A 25914-nucleotide genomic window follows, 5' to 3' on the forward strand; every position below is an offset into this window, starting at 1 on the left:
CATGTATGTCATAATAATAATAATTCAGATTCGGAATACTTTACTAATCCCAGAGCAAAGTGTTGTGTGTTACAGTTGCGTCATGCAAGTATAAGAAAAAGTAGCAGGAAAGAAATGATATATTACAAAAATATATACACATATATAAAGGGGCATCCCAAAAAAATGTATACTTATTTTAAATAATTGTAAAGTAGGTGTTTATTAAAATTCATTTAATTTTCTAAATCTAATAGAATTTACAAACACCATTTTATTGTTTTGTCAGCACCTGTTCTCAAACTGACGTCCATTCCGGTCCAGACTCTGCTGACAACATGAAGCACTGGAATCACACACATCACAAAACAGTTCCCTTGGTATATGCGTGTATTCATGTTCAGTGGCTGCTCTCAATTCAGTGACTGTTGCAGGTCTCATAGCATAGACTTTGTCTTTTAGGTATCCACATAAAAAAAGTCTAGTGGTGTGAGGTCTGGTGAACTTCCCAAACAGGTGGATTGGATGGAGGGGTTTCGTTGAATACCCTCTGTGTTCACCAGACCTCGCACCACTAGACTTTTTTTAATGTATTTACTGTGAGTAAACAGTAGTATATCAGTAAATGTATGTTGGTGCTGGATGTTACCTATCACAAAACAGAAACATGAAGTTCATTCTGAGCAATTGTATGAATCATTCCTTCTCTAGATATAAATCAACCATTACAAGGCAATGAAAAACAATTATTTTCAAGTGATTAAACATGAATAAAAATATAATTGTACTATAATAATTTTACTACATATCTGATGAGTCCGCTTCTACAGTTATGGATGCATGCAGACAAAAAACATGAAAAATAAAAGACATTATTTCATATAGAATTTTATTGTTAAAGGACTATAATATGAGATGTGGTTATAATGACACAATAAATTACACACAAAAAAAAACAACAGACAACACATTACATATTTAAACTTCTACAAAACATTCAAAACTACACATAAATATTCATTTAATACAAAACATCTGAAACCCAGTTTCCCTTAAGAGTCTATCACATCACAACCCTAAAGAGGAGAAAGAAAACAAAAGATAAGAGCAGAAAACAGCTCCCTGTCAATTCAAATATAAAATCAATACTCAGATAATACACTGTACATATCACACAAACGCTGGGTTCAACCCAGTTATCTGGAAAGGAAGTGCTCTGGAGGTCTGCAAAAATGGCATGGAGTTGGAGTTTTCTGTATTCTTATCTATAAAGAGACAAAAAACAATGGAGGGAAAAACTACAAAAAGGCGCAGAATCTGAACCAGCAGATAAGTGTTGGATGTTTCACACCTTACTAAGGAAAAGCAGAGCATCCTGAGTTGGAGTTAAATGAAACAACACAACTTGTATAAAATCCTTCTGTGAACAGTAAAAAAAAATGCCCGGTGGAGTAGACATAAAAAAAAAAACCTAAACATTCCAATGTGAGTTCTTGTGCAAAGATGATGCCTTTGTTTTTGATTGTAAAATGCTACTGATCTGAAGTCTACCGTGCTATCATGTAAATCAGGGAGAATTCAGCCACAGGTAGAGAAAAACACTGACAGATTGTGGTGCTTTCAGGTTTAAGGCCTGAACCAAACAGCTTATCCACAGCTTGTGTCCAATGGTAGCAATACTGAAAAACTATTAAAAGATAGAAAACCACTACTGAGACAATAGAAAGAAAAGGGTTTGCTCTGTTTCTTTCCATAAATACTGTCTGTTTCATCACAGTAAAGGACATGGAGCTACACAGAGCAGAACTAATGACTGAGGTCCCTCTGGTGCGTTTGTTGGAGTGGTCCGCTGGTTCCAAACCTCCATCAATATTCAATCAACAGGAAAACAGGCTCAAAACACAATCCGAGTCCTGAGGATCTCTTTGTTTATCCTGCACTGATAAACTATCTTGCCCACGCTGCTTGTGGGTAAGTTCAACCAACAACATCATCTTCTTCTTCTTCTTCTTCTTCTTCTTCTTGGACTCTTTACCATTAGACTGGATTTGTCTTAATTTTGCCATTAATCCAGTCGATGTAATGGGTGACTCGCGTGTAGACCCCAGGCTTATCTCTCTGGCCACAGCCGTCGCCCCAGCTGATCACGCCCATCAGAGTCATCCTGTCGTTGTTTCGACAGACGAGGGGGCCGCCAGAGTCTCCCTGAAATGGACACAGAGCAGATGAACTCCATTAACGAATGCAATCTGTGTGGCCTCAGTCAGAACAGTAACAGATGCTCATGACATTGTAAGTACGCTGCGAAGGCAACCCGTTTAGAAACGAAGCAAACATTCCCAAGTTACATCAAACTGTCGTAAATAAGCAGATAAACTACCAGTGGGGTATGAACGGGTTTCACCTGGTTAGAGAATAGAATAGAATAGAATAGAATAATCTATTCTATTCTATTCTATTCTATTCTGTTCTGTTCTATTCTATTCGGTTCTATACTGTTCTATTCTGTTCTATTCTGTTCTGTTCTATTCTATTCGGTTCTATACTATTCTATTTGGTTCTATTCTATTCTGTTCTATTCTGTTCTATTCTATTCTGTTCTATTCTGTTCTATTCTATTCGGTTCTATACTATTCTATTTGGTTCTATTCTATTCTGTTCTATTCTGTTCTATTCTGTTCTATTCTATTCTATTCTATTCTGTTCTGTTCTATTCTATTCGGTTCTATACTGTTCTATTCTGTTCTATTCTGTTCTGTTCTATTCTATTCGGTTCTATACTATTCTATTTGGTTCTATTCTATTCGGTTCTATTCGGTTCTATTCTATTCGGTTCTATTCTATTCTATTCTATTCGGTTCTATTCTATTCTATTATTCGGTTCTATTCTATTCTATTTATTCTGTTCTATTCTGTTCTATTCTATTCTGGCTATATTTCTTTTCTCGTAAGAACTAACAGAACAGAATACAACTGAATAGAACAGAATAGAATAGAATAGAAGAGAATAGAACAGAATAGAATAGAACAGAACTGAATAGAACAGAATACAATAGAACTGAATAGAACAGAATACAATAGAACCGAATAGAATAGAACTGAATAGAATAGAATAGAATAGAACAGAATAGAATAGAACCCGAAAAGAATAGAATAGAATAGAACCAAAAAGAATAGAATAGAATAGAATAGAATAGAATAGAATAGAACCAAATAGAATAGAATAGAATAAAATAGAATAGAACAAAACAGAATAGAGTAGCACAGAATAGAGTAGAACCAAATAGAATAGAACAGAACAGAATAGAATAGAACAGAATAGATTAGAATGGAACAGAATAGAACCGAATAGAATAGAATAGAATAGATAGAATAGAACAGAATAGAATACAATAGAACCGAATAGAATAGAATAGAACCAAATAGAATATAATTGAACTGAATAGAATAGAATAGAATAGAATAGAACAGAACAGAACAGAATAGAATAGAACAGAACAGAATAGAACCGAATAGAATAGAACCGAATAGAACCGAATAGAATAGAACTGAATAGAATAGAATAGAACAGAATAGAACCAAATAGAATAGAATAGAATAGATCTTTATTGTAACAGGAACAATGAAAATCAGTTTAGCAGCTCAGTTCAATTTAGCAGCAAAACACTTTGTGCAAAAGGGACTGTATAAGTAAAAAAATATATGACAGAGTATTAAAGAAGTAGTAATACTGTGCAAAGGCTACAGAATAAAATATTGATACACATGTGCTACTGAAGTAATACTAGAACTCCTGAGATGAACAAAATATACATAAAGAATACACAAAAGCAAACTCTATACTAAAACGAGTAGGATATATACAGGTAGTCGTACGGTGCATGTGTTGTGGCTATTGCACTGAGGTAGGGTGAGTTTTGCACTGTCCATTACTCTGGGGGTGGAGTTCATTTTGGGAAGCGGGGGTGGGGGGGGTGACACACACTTAACCGCTTGTGGGTAAAAACTGTGCTAGAGTCTGTTTGTCTTAGTCCTGAGTGGAAGGGAGGAGGGAGAGGAGGGGGTGTCCGGAGTTCTTACGAGAAAAGAAATATAGCCTTAAAAACGACATAATATGAGTAAGTTGTGTTTATTACAAACAGTGAAAGCACAGGCATTTACAAAAGACTCAAAATGATAAATAGTGCAAGTGGTTTCATGCTTAAAATCAGGTAAATCTAGTTCCTGTGCTGCGACATGATGCAAACTGTTTTGTTTTTTTTTTTTAACTTGTTAATGGTGAAATCTTGCTTAGCTGGAACTAAAAATATGAAGTAATGGATTCTCATGAGCTCACTGTTATCGTGTGGTATATTGTGGCACTCATTGGTATGTTTTGTCAACTTCTAGGTGCTTTATTTTGTACAGCCCCCTCTGGTGGTCTGTGTTGCTTTGCACCAATTTCTTTTTTCCCTTTAACTGCCACACTGCAGCGCTACGGTGTCATTCCCAGAGCCAGTCACCATTTCTTTAGGCTGAGTTTGTTTATAAGTATGAAGCTTAACTTTTCATAAGTTATTGTCAATTGAATAAGTTGCTTTAATGTTTTTATGCTTTTATTTTCTCTAGTTTATTTCAATACATGATTCAATATGAGAATTTATTCATACTCATCTGGTTCTTTTTTTTTTTTCCAATAATAATAATTCAAAAATCTTTTTATTATTTGTCCGTCTAAGATATATGACACCAAATGACAGAAGTTGCAGATTTCTCTACATTTGAAGCACACAAATCAATAAAACACAGCCATCCTTAATATTGTAATAATTTGGCAAATGATAACTTTGACAAGAACACACAGAAGTTGAGGCGTTCTCACCTTGCATGCATCATCCAGGCCTCTGGTGTCGCCTGCACACAGCATGTTGGGAGTGATTGTGCGTCCTGACAGAACATCTGGAACACAGCGCTCTTTGGGCCACAGTCGGACATAACCTCTCTTGACACGCTCAGAGTACTCTGCAGAAACTGTGGAGAGAATGTGTAAATGATTGTCTTAGTGTCTTTCTTTTAATGGGTGAGGTGTTTCACATTTAAAGCTTGTTTGCACTGCCCTCTGCTGGTTAACTAATGCATGGCACCAACTTAGGTTATATAGGAAAGACTAGATAGATAGATAGATAGATAGATAGATAGATAGATAGATAGATAGATAGATAGATAGATAGATAGATAGATAGATAGATAGATAGATAGATAGATAGATAGAGGGTGTCCCAAAAAACTTACATTTAAAAAAATACTTTATACTAAATACTTTATTCATCCCATAGGGAAATTTACAGGTTCCAGCAGTATCCACAAACTTCAAAACAACAGTAGTAAAACACAATAATAAGAACACAATCGTAAAAAGAAAAAACTTTAACTTTCCACAAGGAGTCAGTGCAAAAGGAGACTGTTGTGCTTAGAGTCAGTGCAATGAATGAGTCTGTGCAAAGGATAAGGATAAAGTGCAATGTAAACAATGCAATGTAAACTATTTCCTGAGTAAAGGTTTTAATTACTTTAATAAACTACTTGATTACTTTAAGCTGCTAAGTCATTCTAGCGCCATACAGGATGCTTCTGTCAATCATAATAGCAGAAATGGACTGGTACACTTTCTGTAATAATACTGTGACAGACTCAGCTGCATAATGAGGATGTGTTTGCTCACATTCTGTGTCTTTTCCATAGCCTGAAATCTCACACTCAGTCCAGTCGGGCAGGACCAAACCACGCTCAGGCAGACACGCAGGATGAACCTCCGGAGAGTTTACAGCACAGATGCCAATGTCCGTTTTTAGTTTCAACAGAGCTGCAAGTGGAAAGTGACCAGAGGAAAGTCAGGGTAATGCAATGGGGAAAATGTGGGATGAAGACTGTGGTATGATTAAAAGTTTTAATAAGACTTTGCAGCCCACTTAAGGTTCCACATGGTCACAGTTGGGTGAAAGTGTGACCAGGGTGTCTAATTTAGTTTTTATGTTTTGCATTTGTAACATTTTCATGCTGCTCATTTGCTGTTGTCATTTCCATTACAAGTTCTACAATGACAATATTTTACTGATATATGTTGGGATTTAGTGCAAAAGTACAAGGCTGTTGTTTATGTTAAAGCTCACTTACCTATGTCATTGTCAAAAGTTTCATTGTCGAATTTCTCATGGATCCAATATTTCTCCACCTTAAAAATCTGCTCGCTGCTGGAATTCTGTTTACGAAACGTTCTTCCCAAAATAACCTCCAGCTTCTCAGCTTTGGCACTAAAACAGACATGAAAAACATTCGAATGCCATGTGGTTAACATACTATATGCATGCCTCATACTGTATATGTGGACCAGATAAGACCAGGTGAGTGTTGGAGTCATTCCTACTTGTCCTCGAAGCAGTGTGCAGCAGACAGGACCCAGCAGGAGTCGATGAGGACGCCTCCACATCGGTGAAAGTGCTGTCTGAGACGGGCCTGGTAAACATTAATGGCTGCCTGCCAGGGCTGCTCTGTGATGTCGCTGTCTCTGCCTCCAAACATGCGGAAAGCTGGATGATTCAAGGTGTTATCCAGACGCTGGCCACATGTCGCTGCAGATAGAAGGAGTCGAAATACCTTTAACTGCTAATAACACACGTCACAGAAGAGAGAATGTCGGCTAAAGTTTTAGGTGGTTTCCAAAGACAGACCACCTACCTCTGTTGTTGTTGTTGTTGGATGGGGTGGGGCCACGAGGGCCGAGAGTGGTGATGATAGATGGACGTCTTGCTGAAAAAGAACCCACAAGTCAATCATTAGCTCCTGGCACCGTGTTTCAGGGATGAACATAAGTAACCTCTGCTGATGCTATCCTTTCTATGGACACGTTAAAGAACATTAGATAACACAGTAATTAGCATTAAATAACTGTTAACTAATATATCTGTAAAGGTTTACAGACAATACTCATATTATCTAATTTAATAATTTATACATTAACATTAATTGACACTTGGGTAACAATAAGGATACTTTAAAGCAGGGGTGTCAAACATATGGGCCGTGGACCAAAATTGGCCCTCCAAAAGGTCCAATCCGGCCCATGGGATGAATTTGTGAAATGCAAAGATTACACTGAAAATATTAACAATCAAGGATGTCGAAATTCTTTTAGTTCAGGGGCAACATACAGACCAATTCAATCTGAAGTGGATCTTGTTTTGGTGTAAAAAAAAAAAAAAATTACACCAAAATGTTCACATTTACAAACTATTTTTGCACAAAAAACACAAATAACCTGAACAAATATGAACAGCACAAAATGTCTTATGAGAAGTGAAATTGTACCAATATTCTGTCTATTATTAAATGTTCTGTGTATTTGTAGATCCACTCTGGTCTGTAAGTTGTGTAAATGACAAACTGAGACATAAAATTGTTAAAATTACACTTATCTGTCAGGTTGTTCATATTTGGTCATGTTATTTTCAAGAGCAGTTTGTCAGTGCAAACAGTTTTCATAATGGAATTTTACTTTTTTCACTCTAAAACGTAGAAAAAACTTTTAATTTGACATTATTTATAGGTTTTTATCTTATTAATTTACTGGTCTGGCGTTTTTGCCATCATATTAGGCTGTATGTGGCCCCTGAGCTAAAATGAGTTTTCTTAAACATTTGTATAATGTGTTAGTAGACATTGATTAAAAGTGAATTTAGCATTTAAGAATGTCTAGTAAAGATTAACTAATGTGTTCAAGTTAGCTAAGGTCTCAATTTGATACTTTAGCTATGTTACTATAGTAGTATTACAGTAATAAGAATTAAGTAATTGATAGTAAATGCCTCTTGTTAACATTAATGAAGATATATATATATACTGTATAAATTTATCTTAGTTAGCGTGAATACCATTAATAAGGATTTATGTGATTACCGGAAAAATCTTAAATTAATACAGTAAACAGATAAAAGTTACAAAAAATGTACTATGATATTGAAGTACAACTTTAAGGATTTGTCTTTTGTTTGATTCTACATAGATTTAAAATGTAAGTATAATAATAACAATAATAATAATAAACTCACTGCATTTAGGTACGTCACACAGTTCCCAGGTCAGCTGCATGTTCTTGTAGATGTGACACCATGGACCCACATCACTATCTGGATTCCTGTTGGATTAAAAAGTGAGGATGAAAACTAAAACCAAAGCTGTTCTGATCAAGAGAAACCCCTCACTTTAAGGTTTTTCATTCCAGTGTTGTGTTGTGAGTGCTGCATTAGATTCACACCTGCAGAAACTGTGGCTTCCCAGCCCCAGCTGAAGGGCGTCAGATCTCCATGCATTGTAGAGCTTGCGCCTCACAGCAGTCGAGTCCCATGGGAGACAGCGAACACCACTTCTAGTCACTGCTGCAGTGCCTCTGTAGGACTGACCAGAGCCTTGCACACACTCATGGTACCTATCTGCTCCAAATCAGTAACAGAAAGAGCTGTGTCAGTATTTAAACACTCCAGTGTTAGTGTCTGACCTTGTATGTTATCTGTCAGTGATGATTCACCTTCTGGGCATTTGGGCATAGAGCAGTACTCCCAGACAACCTGAGTTCCTTTATAGACGTAACACCAGGGAGTGTCGTCATTGTCGGGATTCCTGAAAGAAAAAACAACAACATTCAATTAGGAGCCAGATACATCCTCTCAGCAGGCTTTAGTTACATCATGCATGTATTTTAGTTGGTGCATCTCAGACTAATTTCTCCTGTTATTCATCCTCTGCACATTAAATTGGTGGTTTGCAGAAGCTACTGGTCGCTTATTGCAGTAAACTAACTCAATACTGAAAAAAATATCAAATAATTAGCTCTCTATAGGAAAAAATAAACAAAACTAAAAGTGTGCAGTGTGGGTGAAATGCTGTTAGATTACTGTTACTATGTTTAATTCTGTGACATTCTACAAATAAGCCTCATTGGCCTCTGAGGTTTTTGATGTTCCACTATGTTCTCCTGCAAAGGTTATTGACACGTAACCACATGAAATTCACCCTTATATTGATTGAAATCATGGATTTCTTTGAACTTAAACATTGTTGGAATCTGTCAACTAAAGACATAATACAGGACTCAGATGTTTTGATATGAAACTGGACCTTATTCCACCTTTAACTATTTGAAACAGGAGTTTCACACATTGAACTGCACACACTGGTCACATACCGGCAGAAGTTATGATTGCCCAGACCGAGGCTGCTGGCATCATTCTTTCTGGCTGTGAATCTCCTTCCTCTCAGAGATGTTGCGTTCCAGTTGATACACTCTGCTCCGGACTGACTGATGCTCCATGTGCCACGGTATCCTGCACCCTGTCCCATAATGCAGCTCTCTCTGGTGTCTGTTAAAGAAAACATAACATAATTATAACTGATCTAATAAAGCAAGTTAATACGCTTGGAGATTTTATTTGAAAATATTTGGATGAACTATGTCAGCCATGTAATTTGCTTTGGGCGATCTATTTATCTCATAGCGTGGTTATGTAATATTTTCCCAGTTAGTGGTTTAAAAGAATGACCAAACAAACTATAATGAATGACAATGCAATCAGATTTATTAAGTCTGGCCTTTCTCATTAATTACTATTTCGCTGAAACCATTTGGCTGTGACCAATGGGATTTGTGTAATTATCCCACTGAGTGGGTGGGGTGTCCCTGAAGCCCACAGAGTAGCCCACAGAAACAAAAACATTCATATCCCACAATGTCTGTGCATGGTTTATGATCCTTTCTTCTGCCGTCCGAACCGCAGGCCCATGACAGTTACTGTGTGAGTCACACTTTCAGCTGGTGACCTTATCTAGAGTCACAGGCGTCCGTAGGAGATTTTAATGAGTGTTATGTCATTGGTCATGCTGTTAGTGACAGGGCTAGACTTAACCATAAAATTAGGATCAGGACATTGTGGGAAATCCAGCATTTACTTTGAAATAGAAAATGGGACAATACTTTACCTTATAAGTTGGAAGGAACACAGTAACAGAGGGCAAACAACTGATAATGATGTAATGATAATTAAGACATATGTTGTAATTACCAACATAATAGGCATGTAGGGTAATAGTTTGGTAGTAGCCATGGGTAGACAATGACAAACTTTTACAAACTTTTTCACAATTTTTAGAAATTATCTGCTTCTGTCTGACCCAAGACTGTATCTTGGAAACTTCAGCCAACCAGCATTTTTCGCTTGATTTTACTTTATCAGTGACTCACATGTGGTAAAATTTCACTACATTTATTCTGGAAGCATTTTACTTGTAGCCCAGTGTTATGCTCCTTGTGTTTGGTTTAATTCTATCATTAACATGAATTAAGACAGAAACTACACAAAACTGCTACACAGAATCTATAAGGAGTGTTTCAATAAGTGTGTATTGTATTAAAAAGAGGAATGTTTTCATGTGATTTTGAAACTATTATTATGACTATTAGTAGTAGAAAAGTAGTAGAAAGAGAAAAGTAGTAGAAAGGTGCATGTTTTTACCCCGAGGTGCCTCGAGGTAAAAACAGCTGATAACACATCAGCAACACGTCGGGAGAGGCCTCTGCAGAAAGTTGCAGCGACAGCCGAAACATGTCAGATATGAGAACATCACTCTACGACTACTTTGTCTGAACAAAAGAAAATAACCCATGTACCTATCAATCCATGTAAATAATTGGTGTAAAATACAGTTATCATCTTTTCATGGTCATCAGATATGACCCATTTGGATGTTCAGAGGCTCCATAGTTACTGTGGAAACACAGTCATCTTCTACAACGGTGGCACACCAGTAAAACTCATGGAGTTGGAACAATGACAGTGGATGGAGATGCTCATTTTTCTGTTTAGTTATTTATGTTTGTTTAAAAAGTCACTTTTTTCAGTTTTCTTTGTTTTTTAACATAATAACCCTCAACTTTAATCCAAGCTTTAATGAAGATCTACATGATCACTAAATTAAATATAGGAAAATGCATGACTTTCACTGAAAAAATGCAAAATATAGAGGACAATATTATAATAAATGGAGATAAATTACTTTAAAAAGGTTAACTAGAGAGAAAATTTAATTTGGGAAGTGCCACAAAAGTAGTAGTGGGTCTTTATGGGTTAATGATGACCTCTTTTATATTGCACACAAATACAGCTGAGGTTAGAGGTTGAACATTTGTTGAATACTTACTGATCTCACACTGAGATCCACTGAAGCCGGGGGGACACTGGCAGATGTAGTCTGAAGTGTAGACAGCCTCCTTGCAGGTCCCGCCGTTATAACACTGTGACACGTAGCAGTCTGGAAGGAGCAGACAAAGATGTTAGTCATATGTTGTCTAGTAATTTAGCAACACAAACAGATTGATTATTCACAACATGGTTGATTGACTAAGAACACTGGCACATGCATGATTATATTTTTTGGGTTTGTCCTTGTGCGTCATATCTGAAACACTAAGTGGGTGTGTGGTTCATCCTGATTTCATTTTAAAACACTGTCCATTAACTTGACTTTTTAAGAATACTGTATCATGTCATACCAAGAGTTTTCCCGAGGTAACCTCGTTTTACACCATTACCACTCATTTATTATTTCAACATTTCCTAAAGGCTAGTGTTCAGAATAACAGCGTGGCATCCCCTGCCAGAGGTATGAGCTCACAGACTGTACAGTCGCTCAGACTCAAATGTGGTTGTAATTTGTCTGAGGGAGGGGCATTCCTGTCTCAAAGAATTCGTCAATGGGGGTGAAAATGCACCCAAGAGCTGGTCTGGCAGGAGTATTTCAAACAATCTCAGACTAAAATACATCCACTTAAAAACACAGAAACCCCACAGCTCTTCAGCTGGATGCACTGAAATAACAGCGATTTGGACTCATGAGCGAGGCAAGCCAAGAGAAAATAATCATCTGAGGTTGTGACGGCAAGTTAGAGGTGAAGGGAAGTTACAAAGACAAAAAAGGTCAGAAAGGACAAGCAAGCAGACTGCCAACAAATAATTAAATATACATAGACACTCTTAAATAGACAACAGATACTTGGGTAAAAAAAAGACACAAAACAGTCATAAATCATGAAATAGTGAAAAAGTACAAAAGTATATGTCCTGTGTGGAAAAAATACTGAGATCACATCCTATTAATGTAACTTGGTGTAAGACTATTAAACATTCAATATGTAAGATCAGTAATTGATTAACTATTGGTAGCTCATTTGGAGGAGGAGCAGAAGAGCGGCATTTAAGAACTGGGAGGCTATTCTATGTTTTCCTGTGGAGAAACTGATCTGAGGCCTTCCATTTAAAACAGTGTAGAGACTGTGATCATAAATGTATGCAAATGAAACATGTTAAGTTGTATTGAAGACTGTTTTACACTGAAAGTCTGATGTTTTCTGAGTCTCACTTCCTAAACTATAAAGTGGTACTGTACACCAGTTGCTGCTGTAGAAGAGCTGACAAGAAACATGAGAAAATATATATTTTCACAAAATTTCTGTAAATTTGGCAAACATGAGGAGTCCTACTAAAACATCTTCCAAATGCACATGTTACATATTTGTACACATGTTACATATAGTTACAAGCAAAAGTAACTTAAAATTTAAATAATGATCATTAACTTTGCTACTACGTTGAAGATTAGTTTTCAGCTAAAAAACTTAAATTATTATGATGACATCTTTTTCCCCCCTTTGTCATCTGGTTATTATGTTTGCCACTTGTGTATCACATCTGCTTTGATTTTGGGAAATAATTCCCATCAATTATTGAAGAAACTAGCCTTCAGTTATTTGGCTACTTTCTTCCTGTAGTTAGGAGGAGAAAGTACAGATGCTTGTCATTGTCTGATAAGTGAATATTCAAGTAAAACACAAAGTATTTCTACTTTACACTAAATTGCTTTCAGTTGTAAACACAGTAAAAGTCTGAAGAAAAAGACGAGGGGCAAGTTGAGCTAAAGAGCACATGTTTGTGTGTCTGTGTGTCCTTGTCACACTCACTGATGACGGGGACAATATGACAACGCTCTCGTCCTCTTAATGCACAACGGCAATACTCCACACGCTGTCCCCTCCATCGCAGCCAAGTGTCCCCAAAACTACGCACTGCTGACGTCTCACTATCCACACATTGTACTGAGAAACACATGCACACAAACACACAATGAGTCAAGGAAAAAACAAGCCGATCAAACTAAAAGACAAAGAAAAATCTGCGTCACACATAAAAGCCAAACATGAAGCTGCAAAAACAGGGAAGAACACAAACATATGAAAGACAAGACACGTTTGAAAGAATCACAAATGAACGGACAGTGGTGATGGTGATATTAGTGAAGACAAACAGGTGATTGAGCTCACAGGTGGTGTCATAGGAAGGTGAAGACTTCTGAACATGAATAATCAAAAGCGTCCGTCTAGCTGGCTGCCGTTCAGGCTCACCTCTGTAAAAACGAGTCCCTCGCTTGGTGCGGAAAAGCTTCACCTGAAATGAACAAGATATAATTATTAACCAAGTATGAGCAGTAGTTTGTGTGTCATTTGGTTCGACTAGAGCAAGGGGGTCAAATTCATTTTAGTTCAGGTTCCACATTCAGCCCAATTTGATCTCCAACGGACCAGACCAGGAAAATATTAACAGTATAGCCTATAAATAATGACAGCGCCAAATGTATCTCTTTGTTTTAGTGCAAAAAATAAACTTAAATTATAAAAATATTTACATTTACAAACTATCCAAACCAAAAAGATGTGAATAACCTGAAAAAAGAAGAAATTTCTTGAGAAAAATAAGTGCAATTTTAACAGTAATTTGCCTCAACTTATCATTTATACATGCATTACATACCGGATCCACAGAGGCACAAAACACGTAGTAACAGGCAGAATATTGGTCAAATTGCATTTTAGGTTGTTCATATTTGTTCAGGTTATTCACATATTATTGTTAAAGGACAGTTTGTTAAAGTAAATATTTTCATAAGGTAATTGTTATTTTTTTCCACATTAAACCGAGAAGAAAATTCAGAGTCATTATATTTGTAGATTATAATGCTATTATTTTACTTGAGATCAATGGATCTGAATGTGAAACCTGAACTAAAACGAGTTTGACATCCTTGACTTGATATTTTCAGTGTAATTTTTGCACTTTGCAAATTCATCCTGTGGGCCAGTAGTGGCCCGCAGTCCGTGTGTTTGACACCCCTGAACTAGAGATAATGTCTGCTATGAATGTCAACTGACCATCTTCCAGACTGATATCCAAAGCTGTCCAACCCTCCAGGCTTTCACTGAGTTAATTCATCCATAAAATATGTTTGTTGATCTTTTTGATTTGTATGGCATTTAGTGTATGTTTGTCACTGTAACAAATTTAAGGTGATGTCATGACCTTTATTGCTGGTAAATCACACAGTGGTGATAAAAATGCAACAGTAGATGGAGTGAGTGAGTTATTGTGTGAAAAGATTAATGTGACACATTAAAAAAAGGGCTTTTATGTGAGATTTATATTTGAGACAATGATTTGTTGGCAAAACAGCATCACTCTGTAACTAAACCAAATGTAATATTATACCAAAGCCATAAGAATTTAATTCCTTGTAAAACAGCCCTTTTAAGTGTTAATAATGTAATAATTTATAGTTAATGAGATGAATCATATAAAAGTCACAGCTATGTTCCTATGATGGAAATGATGCAGTACTTACATTGTCCGCAAAGCTGCAGCAGAGAGCAGACAGGAGTATTAACAGCCCAAGTGTTGTGGTCATGGTTAATCAAAGTGCTCTTCAGTTTGCTGGAAATAGAAGATAAATACATATTAGGAAGAGATGACTGATCATTTTATAGATAAACTTATTAGGCAGACTGTAAGAGACAAAAAAAAAATGTCTAAAGAAATTCAACTAAATCCACCGGTTTTGTCTTGTTTATGTTTTTGCATGTCCTCTTCATCTCAAAACTTGTGTTTTGAGCTCATCATAAATTAAGTGCTATTGACAGACAACCAAACTGAAAACTGGTAACAACCTGAGACAACTGAGAAAACAAGACCCTAGTGTCAGTGGCTATAACATCTGAAAAATGCCCTCGCCCAGCTTTTTTACAGTTAGTTTGATCTCCTGTTTCCTATTCATTGCTAAGTTAGTTTAGGTTTGATGTTCAGTCAGTGAATTTGGGTGTATTTTATGTGATTTAAATGTTGGCTTTAACAGTTATTCAGGTTGTAAAAAAAACTGCTAAGCTATATCAGACACATATGATGAGCTTAGGGTGTCAAAAGTGCTGGACTGATATTGTTTGACTTTTTCCAACTCAAAATAACCATTTTTGTAAGAGCCTTTGAAAATCCAGTCAGTCGACCTCTAGTGCAGACCTCTACTGTTATTTTTTTTTTTTTATGTTTGACACATTGAGCCAAAAATCTTTAGTGGTGAATCTGTCTTCATGTTGAACGGACAATACCAGGAAAAGTATCAACACATCTCTTGATATTACTATTTCTATGTTCGCTTCCTTCCCTCAATAGCCCTGCTATTGTTCATGTCTACTTGAAGCGAACGAGCCCGCTGGGAAGGAAAGGGTGGGGTGTGAGGTGGGGTACATGTGGGAAACGGGGGGTCATTTTCAGTTCCTTGAAGCTGTATTTACTTTTTGGCATAGGCAGGACATTTACAACAGCCGGTGCAGGACAAATGGACCAGCTGTATATACTGAACTGTATTTGTTTTCAAGCTAAAGCCCATTCAAGTGACCAATTGGTCCAATCCCAATTCACCATTTGGCCCTCCCCCTTACCCCTACTCCTTGGCCCCCGCCATTTCAAGGGGTAGGGGTTGAAACATTCCCCTATGAAACAGGACTACCCTTTGAGACCTGTTACGTTATCAGCAGTCATCGATGATGCTATAAACAGATGCGACGACTTTGTTTGTGAAATAATTCCCCATGCCGTCAGCAGCTGTAACTATCGCTGTTGCATGGGCTTTGGTCATCTTTTTGCAGCTATCAACTACAAACCACAGAAAGGAGGTCTATAACACATTGAAACGGCAGTAAACGGTTGATCAACTGATTAAGTTGTTTATGAAGAAAATTCGTACATTTGTGTATTTCTTTCATCATACTGTTGCACTTTTTTGCTGTGTTTACCTCCATCTTGAAGATGATTTGAACAGAATTATGGAAGATTTCTCCCACCCATCCGTTTGTAGTGTGGTCCTGAAAAATCTCCGTTTCAAGGGCCAAACAGCCCTCCTCTTAGCCCTTCCCCTCTGGCTCATCGAGAATCGGGACACCCCTACCCCTTCACGTGAACACGCAAAATGGAGCGGTAGGGGTAAGGGGGAGGGCCAAGGGGTGAACTGGGATTGGACCATTGTCTCTGCAATTTCTCCAATAAACTTTGTCCTTCACATTATTGACATGTGCAGGGTATCAAAAACAATGCAATTATGATGAGTCCTCTAATTCATTCACAGTGGGAACAAACAGGAAGTGGATAATCTAGGTATTTTTACTACATGAGACATCAAACTCACACAATGTGTACAACAGTGATTAAAGGGAGCACGCAAAGTTGAAAGTTTCTAACAATGCAAAATTGCAGCTGTTAGTGGACAAAGTGACTCAGAACTTTAAAGAGAGGAAAAGAGATGGAAAAGATTAGAACGTGAATAAACATAGCTTTCACTTTCATATTCAGCAAAAAAGATGTTTAATACTAGACTATCTTTGTTCAAAGGATTGTCAGTGTAGTAGGGAAGTATAGAGCAGAGCGCCTGTTGAACTTCAGTCAAGTGTGAGTAAATATGAGTCATAAAAGAAGAAGGGGGGATTAGAGGAAGGAGGATGGAAGAGAGGAAGAAAAAAGGAAAAAGAAAGTTGCATACAAAAATGGGGCTGAAACTATGAATGTTTTTAGTACAAAGAAATTCCAATTTTCTTTTAAAAATAACTAGCAGAAACATCTTCTTACAGGCACATGCATGCAAAGACCCAGACATGGACAGCCATAACCACTGACAGTGACATTTCTATTCCTGTTTTTTATATTCCCAACGTTGTTCACCACTGATTCATCCTCTGTGGTCGGCTGGGCTAATAGAAAACAGCGTTGTGTTTTCATATATGGCTGAGGTAAAACGACTACGTTGGCAACCACACACAGACACATGATGGATATATTGGCTCACACATACAAAGTGCTCAGGAACGTGGAGCTAATCAGCACTCCTACGTACAAAGATTTACTACTCATTCTGTGTATTGTTCATGGAAACAAAGACTGCCTTTGCAGGATTTTAACACCCAGACACAGACTTTGAAAGCTGTCACCCACTCACCATAAGAGAACTCGTACAACTCCTTTGAAAGGTATCCTCCTCTCGCAAAAGTACAAACACTTGCTGTCCCGGTGTTTTTCAACCTCCTAAACTGAACCTCACTGACAACAGTTTCCTTTTTGTTTCCTTTGTGCAGCTGTTTCAGCTCCATTCACTCGCCCCCCTCTCTGTTTCTCTTGAGCTCTGTCAGCTAAAAACATATGTTTCCTGACACTGTCGATGCACCGCGGAAACGCGCGTACATATCAACACGTGCACACACAAAAACATAGGCCAACATGTACACATCAGACGAAAACATATGTGTATCCCACCCATTTAAAAGCCTGTGGTGTCTGACATCCAGGGGCCCTGTTTGGGAGTCGACAGCACTGTCATTACACAATCCCACAATGCATCTGGCCTGAGTTCGACCTTTTCTAATATTTCTGCAGAGACAAATCATACAAAATAAAGAAATATATTCATTCTAGGACTCTAATTTCAAGATATAAATGATAACTGAGTGGTTTGTAGGTTAAAGTGGAACAGGCTACTTGGAGTGGAATCATTTGTCTGTTACACCCAATCAGTTAGTCGCAACATGTACAACCAAGTATGCAGCCTGAGGAGAGTGCGGTTCCACTAGTAGGTCAAGTATGAATGGAACAAATGAAAACGTTGCTGGTGAGGCTGCTGCCAGACTGTGAGTCAAAAGTAAATTTCTAACAGAAAATATGAAAATTGGAAGAAGTACTGAGATCCAGTGATTCAGTAAATACTTCGCTGTATGTCTATGTTATGCATTCAAAAATGGATTTAAGTAAAGGTATCCTAATATTATCAGCAAAATATTCAAAGTCCTGAAATGTATGAAAAGTTGGAGGAGTCACTATACACTGAAATGGTCCGTGTCAGTGTTTTACCATTACATTCATCTTCTGAACCCGCTTTATCCTCACTATAATGATGATGATGATGACTATCAATTCATTTTACTGCAGCACATGTTAAAGGCTAAGCTCATTTTAAAGGTGCAGTGTATAATTTTAAAGGTGAAACACCTAACAGGGCATGTTTGTTTACTTACAAGTAAAAATGTGTGTTTGAGGGATTGTTAGAGGCTGTAGAGCTTTGGGAGTCCATTATTTGTTGTTGTTTGGGCGAAGTCAAGGGAAGGTTAACGTCTGGTCAAAAAAATTTAATTACAATAATCTACACCAAACTCATATTTTTGGGTAGGTAATTACTTACATTTTCTGGAAAATGTGTTTTAGAATGAGAAAAATTAAAAAAAAAATTTATTAATTAAAAAAAAACTGAGTAGTTCTATAAGTGTGAATGTTTGGAAAGTGACTAAGTTTTGTGCCGTCTTCTGAGTTCATTTTATAAACTCTCATAAATATATTAAATTTATTTCAAATACACTGATATTTGACTATTATATTATTTACGTCATATTCTAAACACACAGTGTTTACAATTAATGAATGCATATATTTATGCAAAATACATTTGAATATGTTATTATTTGTATGTTGTAAATATTGTAAAAAAAAATGTATATGATATTGATAATTGAAATAAAAAATGCTTAATTTAATATTTACTTTCGTTGTCCATCCGTGAAATTTTTGGCTTTGTCCATCTGTGATGCTGCCATTTGTCTAAACTCCTGCTATTAAGGTATGATACAATATTTTTTTCCTCTAACCAATTATTAGGTTGAAAAATAGTATACACTAAATACATTTTAGGATGAAAATGTCATAGGAAGTTCACTTTTGAGAACTTTGTAATTCTTGCAAAAAAAATAGACATTAATTTTTTGTCCATCCGTGATGCAGTAGTTATTGATATTTTTCATTTAAAAATATTTGAAACTGAATTTTGCCCTTTGAGTATGTTTAAGATGGCATTTAGACCTTTACAATTATGTGTAATATTTGTCTTAAACTTGTCTGGTTCAAAAGTTATGAATCAAAACGTAGTGGGCTGTCCATCCATGATGCCCTTGACCTCACCCGTTAGCTAACTCCATATCTGAGCTAATGGTACCTAATGCAGTACACTATTGGTGCTATCATATTCTACATCATCATATAGGCCTATTTGTAATGTTGCTGTCCTGTTAGAAACACCAGTCTCTGAACAAATCCGTTCTTCCTGAGGTCAGAAAAACAGACCCATTTTTCAGCTCTTCCATTTTCCAGTGAATCCAAGAGGCTTTCTAAACATTTAGTCAGCTCAAGTAGGTGGTCAATTTTTAACTCAACCCATAGCGGAACAATTCATCCATCCGTTTATTATTTTTAGTCACATTCATTATACAGAAGGTATAAGTAAATGGTTAATTCATTTCCGATTAGTGTGCTGTCATGCAGTTACAGTATGTCTGAAGGAAGTGGTCTTGACCAGCTGGCTGGGCTGACCACCATTTCAATGTATTAGCACTGGACCATTAGTAAGTATGTGTAATGATGAGGTTGCAAGGTCAATGGTGACACACTCTTCTCTTCCTGTTACTAAATCTCAAAGTTTGGAATGCTTTTCGCATACCTGCACCTGCCTGTGAATTTTAACTTCACAGCATCTGTTACTTATCCTGTCTGTGTTAGAAAGGATGCTTGGTTATAAACACTTGAGTGGATAGGTCCACCAAACACAGAAGAAAGAACCTGCCAGAGGAAATAGGCCTACCTTTACACTGCATGTTAAGCAAAGTTATTACCTCTGCCAAGGAGGTTATGTTTCTGCCAGCATTAGTCTGTCTGTCTGTCTGTCCGTGTGCAAGATAACTCAAAAAGTTATGGATGGATTTGGATGAAAATTTGGAAAATTTAATGAAAATTGGATGAAAACTGATCTGCCTTGGCAGAGGTCTGCACTCTACGAGTGCTTTTCCAGTTATTACTGTTATCAGATACAACAGTATGTAACTGTATGAAAATAGCGGAAAGTACTTGGTGGTGTTTTAATGAATAAATTAAACTTTTTGAACAATTAATCTTTTAACATTTCATAATTAGCAGTGTTGTAGGCTGATGTTTTCACTAAGATCGCCTTAACATTAGCATTTCTTTGAGATTTTCCTCATATTCAACTTAAATATGGTCACTACTGGCTTCAAGACAATGGCACTGGCAAAATGCTAAACTTGAAGTTTAAACATCACTGTCCAAAAACCATCAGTGACTATAGGTAAATAAACCTCTTTTATACCATCTATCTGTTCAATAGCAAATCTGAACATCCTAACATATTTTAAACCAATCTGACCTGCTTCTGTGTAGCATAAGGGTTTCTTCTGTTAAAAGCTCTGCATGAATATATCTGTATATGATGAGTTATAGTGTCATGTGATGTCATTTCAGCGTGCTCATTAGCAGCCATTAAACATTCCTTACACAAGGAGATCTTAGTCAGGTTTCAGTAAACCTGCTATGATCTGGTGCTGTAACTCTGGTAAAGTCCCGAAGAACAGAGGAGACCATTGTTGCCTTCAAGCCTGCCTTTGTGTACAATAGGAAGCTTTTAATTCCTTATCAGAAAAAAGGGCAGACTCATAAAGCCAAAAATTGGCAGTTAGAAAATGCAGGTGATGACATTAGATATGAGAATAAACTAAAGGAGGGGGAGACACAGAACAAGATGAAAGATGGAGAAAGGAAAACAGGGAGAGAGAAAGAAGAGAAGGGCAAACAGCAGGGGAAAGAAGAGAGGACGATATTCCCAGAGGTCAGCAGAAAGAGTGTGAGTAGTTCTGAGTCATACTATCTTCCTGGAGCACAAAAAAGACAGAGGGAGGAAGAGACACAAATGGAGACATTGATGGGATCTTAGAACCAGCACTGTGCCTGCAAGACCAGAACACAATCCCTGAATTCAGTCTGATAAAAAGAGGAGAAAGAAGGAATTCACTGAATGCAACTGTAAAGAGCAGTCATTTGCCAAATTGCAGCTTAGTTGAACTCCAGTGTTATTCAAGTTTTCCCTCCCATGGTAGTCAATGTAAACATCTGGTCATTGTTTTCACGGACTGACGAAGTGCTGTCTGACCTCTTAAATCATAGTTTAAAGACGGAAACCAAGTAGCTTATACCGTGACTCAGTAATGTCACTACAAGGTACCAGACTTATAATCCGAACTGACCACACTGACAGGAATGCACAGATACAAACTTTATCTTTTCCTCCCAACAGTACAACGTATCAGACACTTAGCACTGATGGATGCTAGGGAGGTTAATTCCCAAGAGTCCAGCTTAGACTCCAGTTCAGCTCATTAGTCAGATAAGAACTGTGCGAGTTAGCCAAACTATCTGAGTACATTTTAGGGATGCAGACAGACATATGTAATGAGAATTACAGTACCATAGTGCAAACACGCACATAATAACGTCACATCTAGTAACAAGAATCAAAAGAATGCTTTTCACTGAAACATTGGGAACATTCAGGGATAAGAGATGTTCTGGAGACTGAAGGGGACCATTAACAGAATGGACTACAAGGGTGGAAGAAGATGCGGAGTCAAACAGTCGAAATGAATTTTACCAAACTTGTGACAAAGTTCAGCACTTTAATGGTACCAACCAAGTTACTCAGAAACTACCAAGTAATGACATCTTGGTATTGTTTGATATTATTTGATTCCAAATTTCAGTATCTAGGGAGTTAATGTACTCAGAGCATGCAACGCATATGAACAGCTTTCAAAAACACTTACTGCATAAGAAAATGTTTTTCACAAGAAATAGGGATGAACGTTATTAACTGTCGCCATTCGGGGGTTGGACAAAATAATGGAAACACCTTTAAAAATCAACAAAATATAATTTAATATGGTGTAGGTCCGCCTTTTGCAGCAATTACAGCCTCAATTCTCCGAGGTATTGATTCATACAACTTGTGAATTGTTTCCAAAGGAATTTTAAGCCATTCTTCAGTTAGAATACCCTCCAACTCTTTTAGAGATGATGCCGGTGGAAATCGACGTCTTACTTGAATCTCTAAAACTGACCATAAATGCTCAATAATGTTGAGGTCTGGGGACTGTGCCGGCCATACGAGATGCTCAACTTCATTAGAATGTTCCTCATGCCATTCTTTAACAATTCTAGCTGTATGGATTGGGGCATTATCATCTTGAGGTGAAGGTGTTTCCATTATTTTGTCCAACCCCTGTATGTTCACTGTTGTTTATGTATATATTTCTTTCTTTTAGTTATTTGTTATGTATTTATATTTTGCCAGCATAATTAAGAAATGCAAAGGTAAAAGATTATATGTGTCTGCGTGTATGTTGTGTGTATATGTATAAACACATGTATGTATAGTATGTGTATCCAAATGTATGTGTGTGTGTGTGTGTGTGTGTATGTGTATGTGCATGTGTGTGTATTAATACAAAAGAGTAATGTAAAAGGAAGAGGGAGACAAATATATATTATTAATATTTTATGGAGAAGGGGCGAGATTAAATAAGTTGCACTTCTTAACACCCCCTTTAAGACATGTAAATAAAACTATTGTGCTGTTTTTCTTTCTAAGATTGTCTTGATTGTTGTTTTTTCTATTATTATTTCTGTTTTACTTGTTCACATATATGTTAAATTGTATTGCATGTTTGGAATAAATCACTAAATCTAATCTAAATCTAATGTGTAATGTGAAAAGTATTGTGATACTGAAGCTAAGGTAGTGTTAGAAGAACTGATCTTTGGGCATGATACTTAACAAAAGCCTTAGTTTGAAGCCACACACCTGGATGTAAAGTCATGTGGTGTCTAAGTGTCTCATCAGGTGTTCATTTAAATAAGAAAACAGCCATTAATCATTACCAGACATAGCCTTTTACATAAGTCCTATTAATGATGGTACTGGAGGTCTGAAAGGTAAATAATAGTATCACCACATTACCCAGCCACAATAGTAAGTCCTTTTCAGTGTTTTCTCTAATCATTAGGAACAGTGTGTTTAACTGCCATTGACTTTAAGGAACAGAGGTGAGGCTACATGCACGCGCATCCACAGACGACAAATGAAGAAAACATGCGTCTTACCGAGTCTGAACACTTCTGAAGCGGGTGGATGTCCAGTGAAGCTGTCCTCTGGATCTGTGTCTCCAACTGACCGTTATTCCTTTAACTCCCAGTTTTTATGCTGCAGTTCCAGCCCGGCTCCGTTAGGAGAGGAGGGGGCGGGGCCAGTGACCTCAGCGCGCGGGCCGGATGGGGATGATGCAGACGGCAGGGCGGTGCGCGAGATGTGACGGGCACGTGTACTCCAGGGGGTTCACCGGCCAAAACAACACTGAAGGACTGGGAAATATGCCTTCCAAAGTATTTTATCAGTACTGACATCATTTCACTGCGCGTTTCAGAAAACAACCCGCTGGCTTTTGAGTTAGGTATACTTTGAATAGTCATCAGTCCACCTGGTACCTGTCAGAAAGTGTCAACAGTTCACTATAATGCAGTGTTTTTCAACCTGCCTGAAATTTCTAGTAATTGATCAAAATAAAATAAACTCACTAATAAAATATATGTGGTGAGTTGACAGAGACAATCCCAATACATCAAAGACATGAAAAACTGTGAGGCTGCAACTGAAGCACTGTGGTTTTGTTTATCTTTCAAATGTTCTCTGTGGTCGGTTTCAGATGCTGCAGCTCTTTCATAATTTATAGTTTGAGTTATTGTTTGGTCAGTATTAATTTTCAGCTTTGTAAATCCAAGCTGGACTGACTGTACATATCCTGACCAAGGAAAATAAAATTCTCACTGTGTACAGTAATCTACACCTGGATTTACTGCCTCTGTCCATAATAATATACATTATATAGACTAAATGTCATCTAAAATTAACATTTGTTTGCAACATAGTATAGCAAACTATTACATGATCAAAAACAAATTAATTTTAGCAAAAAAAAAAAAAAAAGTCTTTGTTTTGTATGTCTGGGGTCGCCAGAAATTTGTGATGTTAAAATGGGGTCATGAGCCAAAAAAGGTTGGGAACCACTGCTAGAATGTAATGCAGTGTTTTTTAAACTTTTTACAGTGGAGTACCCCCTGAAATAAACTTTTTTAGCCAAGTACCCCCAACTCTCGCCTCAGCATTATTGACTGAAAAAAATCAGGCAAAATTTGTTCCTGTGCCAAAGGTGACTGTTTTTATTTTCAAAACTTTGTAAACAAACAAAATATATTTAACTGTAATATATATAAAAATAATAATAATAATAACAAGTTAAAGTTTAAGTTTGAATTCAAGTCAATTTTGTGTGCAAAATATAAACTGAAAAGTGCCCTTTTTCATGGATAAGAAAATTAAATTAATTGGTCATTATTATTAATAATAATAATAATAATAGTAATAATAATAATAATAATAAATAATAATAATAAATTAATCTTTCATCAACTAAAAATAGTTAATTATTCACTCAAATAAACTCATTGTGAATAATATAAAATAGAATTGTTCTTAAAATGTTACCAAAGCTTAAACAAGATGACTGACAATAAAACTAGGAGTGTCAGTTTTATTATATCCATGTATTTATTGTGTTTTATATTGTATTTCAGCATCAGCTATCCCCTGGGCCTCTTCTAAGTATCCCTGGGGGTACACATACCCTCATTTGTCAAAGACTGATGTAATATAATCTTAAATAGAGCTGAATTGTATGACATTAGTACAATAAGACTGCAGTGGTGTCAGTCATATGTGTCAGTGTAGTAGCAACAGTGAATGACATTGAAATAATGAGATAAAATGACTATGCTATGAATATAAAATTACATATATGAGTATTAAATTGCAGTCGTGGATTGTAGACCAAAAGCTAATTTATTAACTGATGAAATAACCGACAGATTAAAGGATGATGAATATAAAAAATATAGTTGTTAATTGTAGTCCTTAATAAAAGTTTACAGTCAGTCACAGCTACATTTGTGCACCTGTATATATGCATTAGAGGATGACAAACAGTGGAGTTTTTTAGGCTTCTGTTATATCAACTGTTTGGAGCAGGAAAAAGCCAAGAGCTGATTAAACAGCAGATCCTGTGTGTTTCTCCCTCCTTCCTGAATCTTTCGACTTTTATAGACACTGTTGAACTGAACATCAAGCTCAAAGTCATTAATCAATAACTTTACACTATAAAAAAGATCTGGGGGGGATTGATTTTTGTGTCCTTTTTTTTTTTTCTTGAACTCTTTCATGCATGAATTATGAAAAAAGTAATTTATTACACAAAATTAGGCTAAAGTTGAAATGCATTTATATATATATATATTTTTTTAATATGGTTTTATTAACGAGATATTGAACCTCCTGAGTCTCAGGAAAGTACAAGTTTTGGCTTATTTTAATTAAATAATTGCTATATTGGAAACATCATGATGCAACAGTTTTTTCAGATACATTTTTTGACATTTTTATGGAATGTCCTTTGTGGTGGACAGTTGTTTGTTCGTTTGTTTGTTCGTTCGTTTGTTTATATAAGGCTGTGAGTGAAACTCTTGTCCACAACCATGGACAGAAAACCCATAG

General features: G+C 36.6%; 1 protein-coding gene across 2 annotated transcripts; it reads right to left on the reverse strand.

Annotated features, from left to right (window-relative positions):
• Nucleotides 1–875: 875 nt before the first annotated feature.
• On the reverse strand, nucleotides 876–23553 carry plat (plasminogen activator, tissue). Of its 2 annotated transcripts, none has more exons than XM_030144491.1 (15): nucleotides 23415–23553; nucleotides 14734–14822; nucleotides 13463–13505; nucleotides 13022–13156; nucleotides 11206–11316; nucleotides 9197–9371; nucleotides 8540–8631; nucleotides 8270–8444; nucleotides 8064–8149; nucleotides 6694–6765; nucleotides 6383–6587; nucleotides 6133–6269; nucleotides 5681–5821; nucleotides 4841–4989; nucleotides 876–2184 (listed from the first exon to the last, which is right to left on the reverse strand). In XM_030144491.1, the coding sequence occupies exons 2-15, from the start codon at nucleotides 14794–14796 to the stop codon at nucleotides 2017–2019; spliced, it is 1752 nt and encodes a 583-aa protein (XP_030000351.1). In that variant the 5' UTR covers nucleotides 14797–14822; nucleotides 23415–23553; the 3' UTR covers nucleotides 876–2016. The 2 variants fall into 2 exon arrangements, with proteins under 2 accessions (XP_030000351.1, XP_030000349.1); XM_030144489.1 differs by having other exon boundaries at nucleotides 13382–13505.
• Between the last annotated feature and the right edge of the window lie 2361 nt (nucleotides 23554–25914).

Source organism: Sphaeramia orbicularis, chromosome 9 (assembly GCF_902148855.1).
Source record: "Sphaeramia orbicularis chromosome 9, fSphaOr1.1, whole genome shotgun sequence".
NCBI classification, from domain to species: Eukaryota; Metazoa; Chordata; class Actinopteri; order Kurtiformes; family Apogonidae; genus Sphaeramia; species Sphaeramia orbicularis.

What these genes read in the sequence shown, in the direction of transcription:
- plat (XM_030144489.1), bottom strand. Translation starts at nt 14,796, where the DNA reads ATGACCACAACACTTGGGCTGTTAATACTCCTGTCTGCTCTCTGCTGC. An exon ending in GGAAGCCACAGTTTCTGCAG is followed by an intron (nt 8,150 to 8,269) that starts GTGTGAATCTAA and finishes TTAATCCAACAG; the next exon opens with GAATCCAGATAGTGATGTGG. An exon ending in GTGTGACGTACCTAAATGCA is followed by an intron (nt 6,766 to 8,063) that starts GTGAGTTTATTA and finishes GTTCTTTTTCAG; the next exon opens with CAAGACGTCCATCTATCATC.